This window comes from Nicotiana tabacum, chromosome 6, assembly GCF_000715075.1.
Source record: "Nicotiana tabacum cultivar K326 chromosome 6, ASM71507v2, whole genome shotgun sequence".
In the NCBI taxonomy this organism is placed as follows: Eukaryota; Viridiplantae; Streptophyta; class Magnoliopsida; order Solanales; family Solanaceae; genus Nicotiana; species Nicotiana tabacum.
The window spans coordinates 100998909-101004759 of record NC_134085.1 but is presented as its reverse complement, the minus strand read 5'-3'; the positions used below and the strand labels follow the sequence as shown (position 1 = coordinate 101004759).

The window sequence follows — 5851 nt, the reverse complement described above, 5'->3', positions numbered from 1 at the left end:
CCAAACTTTCCCTCAAAAAGTCAAAAACCGTCTCCGGGCCCACTGGTCAAAACCTGACGTTCGGACTGAAATTTATTTACCCATTCACCCCCGAGCCCGAATATGAAATTAATTTTGAAATCCGACCCTAAATTAAGGTCTATATCCCAATTTCCCAAAAATCCCTAATTCTGCCCAAACCCCCAATTTCTATCATGAAAATCCTAAATTTTAGGTGGTAAATTCATGGAATGCAATGGGTAATCGAAAGAAAATGGTTTGGAATCACTTACCAACACTTTGAAGAAAAAATTAGCTTGAGAGAATCGCCCTTAGGTTGTTTGACTTTTGAAAATTTGAAAGAATGGCCTAAGAATTGTGAATTTGTTCGCGAATGCGATGCTTTAGGGACCTGGGGAGGGGATCAGTCATTCTTTATCGCAAACGCGAGCGAGGGCTTGTGAACACGAAGACCAGGTGGCGTAGCCTTCACGATCGCGTAAGTCTTTAGGAAGCTGCCCTTCGCGAACGCGATGAACGCTGTCGCCCTGCTATTAAACAGTCCCATTATGGGACTTAGGCCATTCTTTTAAATTTTCAACATAAATTCATATCTCGAGTTAAAGACCTCGAAATTCGATTCGGACATATGCCCAAGTCCCATATTTTGATATGGACCCACCGGGACTGTCAAAATACGAATCCGGATCCGTTTGCTCAAAACGTTGACCGAAGTCAGCTAAATAACCTTTTAAAGGCAAAAATTATTATTTTCATCAACTTTCAACATAAAAGCTTTTCGGAAACATGCCCGGACTACGCACGCAAATCGAGGAGGGATAAAATGAGGTTTTAAAGGCTTCGGAACACCGATCGAGTTCTAAAACATAAGATGACCCTTTGGGTCATTACAAAAAGATAAAGTGATGGACCGGTTATGAGAGTATTTTTGTAAACAAACAATTCTTTTAGAAATTGTGCAACGCTTTAATATATCAAACCAAATAATGGATAAGAAATATGTAAGTATAACTAATACCAGCATTACTGATACACTTTATCCATTTTAAGTTTTCTCTTTGTTTTTGCTAATGCACGCATCAAGTCTAATAACCTACTACTCCATATAGTTACCAAATTCAGTCTAAATATGCATTTTGCAATTTAATACTACTGATTTATACTAATCACCTCCCACTCTCTTTTTTCTTCAACCAATGTCCCTAAAAAATTGAGCGATGTAGGTGGAGAGAAAATAGAAATACGTGTCAAGTTAATATCATCTGTTCAATTTATAGACCATTTACTCATAACAAACTTAATCCACCAATCATGAGTAATGCATCTCACTTAGTGCTTGGAATAAGAAAACTTCATCTTTCTATGTCTCATCTCTTGCAATTCTTACCCTGAAAAGAAAGAAAAATAAGAAACTTAAGATAGAAAGAAGAAATAAGCACAAATAACACAAAACGTAACAATGGGGAATGCGGCAGTTTTAAACAACACCTCAACATCATCTACTGCGCAGAATATATTGTGCTATGATCCAGAAGATGTTTCCTCCAATGGTTACAAAGTTCGCAACCCTTTAAAGTTTCCTGCACCTCTTATGGTATTTCAGCTTTCTGTAATTTCATTAACCTCTCTCCTCATTGATGCTGGCCTCAAGCCTTTAGGTCAACCTTCCCTTGTCGCCCAAGTTCTAGTAAGTACTTTTCTTTTATATCAACCTTAATTTGGATCCATATCATAGTAGAAATTAAAATACATAATAGCGTGTATCAACGTACGCTATATTAAGTTTAGAAATATTAGTAACATCTATAATCGCAAAAGGGGAGCCTAGGAGCAACGGTCAAGCTGTCTCGGTGTGACCTATAGGTCACGGGTTCGAGCCGTGGAATCACTGATGCTTGTATCAGAGTAGGCTGCCTGCTTCACACCCCTTTGGGGTGCGGCCCTTTCCCAAACCTTGCATGAACGCGGATGCTTTGTGCAGTGGGCAGTCCTTTAACATCTATAATTGCACTAGGCTTCTGAATTATTCAACATTGAAATATGAGGCTAAATTGGTCTCCCACTTTTTTCAATGGACGTTCGAGGAATTGTAATAAAATGGAGTAAGATTGCCTTTATTATTTTATTCACATTTCCAGCTATGATACTAAACTTGCAAAGTAAATTACTGCATCATTGGGTCATTGTATGATTCACATTATTCAAAATCCGTAAGCATGTTATGAATTTATACTGAAAAGGTAACTATGATGTCCCCAATCGGTTCCTATTTTTACTTGTCTTTTGATTTATTTGTGTTGATTGATAAAAAGGGGTGAAAACTTCCTTTTGCTCGTGTAATACTGTTCTTGAAGTGATGAAATATGAGCTAACAATTTTTGAATTGCAACTCAGGGTGGTATAATATTTGGACCATCACTATTGGGGCATCTGGAATCAGTGAGAGAAACCATGTTCCCGACTAGAGGTGTTATGGCATTAGAAACTGCAGCAACATTTGGTGTTCTGTTCAATCTTTTCGCCATAGGAGTTGAGTGTGACTCGAAAAGGATGTTCAGGCCAGGGAAAAAGGCCATTATCATTGGTGTCACTGTAATGTTCACCTCACTAGGATCCACTATGGCGCTAGCGATGCTTATAAAACATTTCGTCGTTATGGATCCTCTTCTTGCAAAAGCTCTGCCTATTGTAGCAGCTTCACAATGTGTTATTGGCTTTCCCAACGTATGTTCCCTTCTTAAAGAGATGCAACTTCTCAATACTGACCAAGGCCGCCTAGCCACTTCTTCAGCTATGTTTTGTGATATAATTGGCTTAACCTTGGCTTCAGTAGGTTTTATAAAGTTGCAGTTGGAGAAAGAACATACTATGGCGCAGAAACTAGGTTCGATTGTCTCGCCTTTGATCTTAGTCATATTCACAGTTTTTTCCATTAGGCCTGCTATTAAGAAGACATTAAGACTTAGACCAGAAGAAAAACCTGTTGGGGAAAACTACTTTGTTTGTGTCTTAATACTTGTATTGTTGTACGTATTAACTGCTGAGACGGTTGGGCAACACTACCTATTTGGATCACTTGTGTTAGGCATGGCCATTCCTGAAGGCCCGCCTTTGGGCGCAGCTTTGATCAGGAAACTTCATTATCCAGTTGGCAAGGTTTTGTACCCGGTTTTTCTCACCACCAGTGGCCTCAAAACAGACATTTTCACCATTCATTTTAAGTCCCTATGGGTTATTGCCCTTCTAGTTCTCTTTGGCGTCCTCGTCAAGATTGTAATAATGATGATCATAACTCGTTACACGGGATTAACCATTCAAGACTCTGTCATTCTTGGTCTGATACTGAATGCTAGAGGCATATGTGATGTTGTTTTCTTTAACTTATGGAGAGTTTCACAGGTGACATTTCATCAACTTTTCTTTTTCTTTTCCCCAAATTATTCCAAAAAGATTTAGTAAATGATTTGATCTCTTTCTAATCAATGCTAGGCCCTATCAGATGAACACTTTGCAGTGGCTATCATGCTCTCTGTTGTTTTAGTTATGGTGATCATTACACCGCTAATAAGATTTCTCTTTCGTGCACTTGAACAACAAGCTCCAATGATGAGAAGGACGATTCAGCATTCAAAGCCGGACTCAGAGCTAAGGATATTGGTCTGCGTTCATGATCTACAAAGTGTGCCAACTATGGTCAACTTACTTGAAGCATCCAATGCAACAGAACAAAGCCCCATTGGCGTCATAGCTCTCGTTCTCATTGAGCTCGTGGGTAGAGCCGCTCCTCTTCTTATCACGTATAATCATTCCCAGGGAGCCATCCCTCAGGATGCTTCAATATCATTGCAAATCATCAATGCACTTAGACAATATGAGCTTGCCTTTGAAAGTTGTGTCACGCTTCAACCATTCACCGACATCACACATTATGAACTAATGCCTGAGGACATTTGTCGTTTGGCCCTGGACCAGAATGCTACCATTATGATCCTACCATTCCACAAACATTGGGAAATTGATGGCTCCATTGGAACAGTAAGTCGTGCCATCCAAACTATCAACACGAAAGTCCTCAGAAAAGCGCCTTGTTCTGTAGGCATACTAGTCGATCGTGGAATCCTAAAGGGATCCATGGCAACACTAAGCAATCAGGGCAACATTTACCATGTTGCTGTGGTCTACATTGGAGGTCCTGATGATGCAGAATCACTAGCCTATGGTGCCCGAATGGCTAGACACAAAAACGTATCGATAACAATCATCCGTTTCCTTATGTTTGGGTATGACAATGCCAGAGAAAGAAAGCTAGACAACAGCTTGATCGAAGCAGTCCGATACGAAAACTCAACGAATGAGAACTTCGTATACGAAGAACACGTTACGAGAGATGGGGTTGGGCTATCTGCTTCACTTAGGGGATTAGAAGATAGATTTGATTTAATAGTTGTAGGGAGGCACCATGAAGATTCTCCTTTGCTAGTAGGACTTGGGGCATGGAGTGAATGTCCAGAACTTGGTGTGGTGGGAGATTTCTTGGCTTCAACAGATATTGGATTCACAGCATCAATTCTAGTGGTGCAGCAGCAAAGAATTAGAGGGAAGTGGACGAGCAGGACAATGAAACCAGTAGTTAACAATCAAGATGGACAATATCCAGACATGAACAATGCAATTAATAATGGGATATCAACACCAAGAGTTTCAATCTCTAGTGATCATCCAAGATGGGAAATCACTATAGATAGAACTAATTAGGGTTCTGCATGTACAGTACAACCTCCGTAGTTTTGCTCGTTGTACAGTACTATGAATTAAATACAGCAGTAATATTTATTTACAGGATGATCGTAAAAGAATACAGGTTCGATTGATTTATGCGTGAAAAATTAGTTTTTCCCTCTAGTTTTAGTCAAAAATTAATGTCCCCTCAAATTACCTTGTTTCCTTCTCCTCAATTCCTCCGTACATGTGTTGATTACAAAATTATTACTTTAGAAAAGACATAAAAATCACGAAAAGTATTTTACAAAATTGATAAAAAGAAAAGCTAATAATAAAGAAACACATAAAGAGAAACACTTGGGGGTCGTTTGGTTCAGTTTTGGGATATCCCATGTGATAATTTTGGGATATATATCCCTTGGTCTATCCCGCCTAGTGATAATTTTGGGATATATAACCCTTGGTCTATCCCGCTTATTATATGGTACCGTTATTAGATAATATCGATAATCAAACATGAAAAAGCTATAATTCTAAATTATATATTAATAAGTATTCTTATTTCGGTAATCAAACGACCGCTTAAAAGAAACACTAATGTGATAGTCAGAGACTCAGAGTCATAGATTGACACTCCAAATCCAATGAAAAGTAAATAACAAGTCATACAAAGCAAAATGGGCAAGAAGGTTCATTGTAATCTCAAATTAAATGAAGGAAACATGAACTTCCCGTCAAATTAAATGAAGAAAAATGGGCAAGAAAGTTCATTGTAATCTCAAATTAAATGAAGGAGACATGAACTTACCGTCAAATTAAATGAAGAAAAATGGGCGAGAATGTTAATATATATATGTATATATTGCATACTAAATTTAGCGATCACATTCAAAAGAATTAAATTAGAAATAAATAAATAAATTTCATCGATTTGTCTTTATAAAATTGTTGCTAGAGAAGAACAATTAACCTTAAAAAGTTGATTTCTTCGTCCAGCGAAAAACTAGCCAACTCATTTAGCTTTGTTAGTATCTCGAGTGGCTTGCCACTTCTTTCATTGTTCTATATTTTTTTGGTTGGCTTTATTATAATATTAGTTATGTTATATAATACATTGTATGAATTTTCT

The 5851-nt window shown here is 38.0% G+C and overlaps 1 protein-coding gene across 1 annotated transcript; it reads left to right on the top strand.

The window, feature by feature from the left end:
* Nucleotides 1–1345: 1345 nt before the first annotated feature.
* On the top strand, nt 1346–4856 carry LOC107808671 (cation/H(+) antiporter 15-like). The gene is made up of 3 exons (XM_016633210.2): nt 1346–1687; nt 2395–3399; nt 3490–4856. Exons 1-3 carry the CDS (start codon nt 1460–1462, stop codon nt 4753–4755), a joined length of 2499 nt encoding a protein of 832 aa, XP_016488696.2. The 5' UTR covers nt 1346–1459; the 3' UTR covers nt 4756–4856.
* The last annotated feature ends 995 nt before the right edge of the window (nt 4857–5851 follow it).

What these genes read in the sequence shown, in the direction of transcription:
- LOC107808671 (XM_016633210.2), top strand. Translation starts at nt 1,460, where the DNA reads ATGGGGAATGCGGCAGTTTTAAACAACACCTCAACATCATCTACTGCG. An exon ending in CCCTTGTCGCCCAAGTTCTA is followed by an intron (nt 1,688 to 2,394) that starts GTAAGTACTTTT and finishes ATTGCAACTCAG; the next exon opens with GGTGGTATAATATTTGGACC. An exon ending in ACTTATGGAGAGTTTCACAG is followed by an intron (nt 3,400 to 3,489) that starts GTGACATTTCAT and finishes AATCAATGCTAG; the next exon opens with GCCCTATCAGATGAACACTT.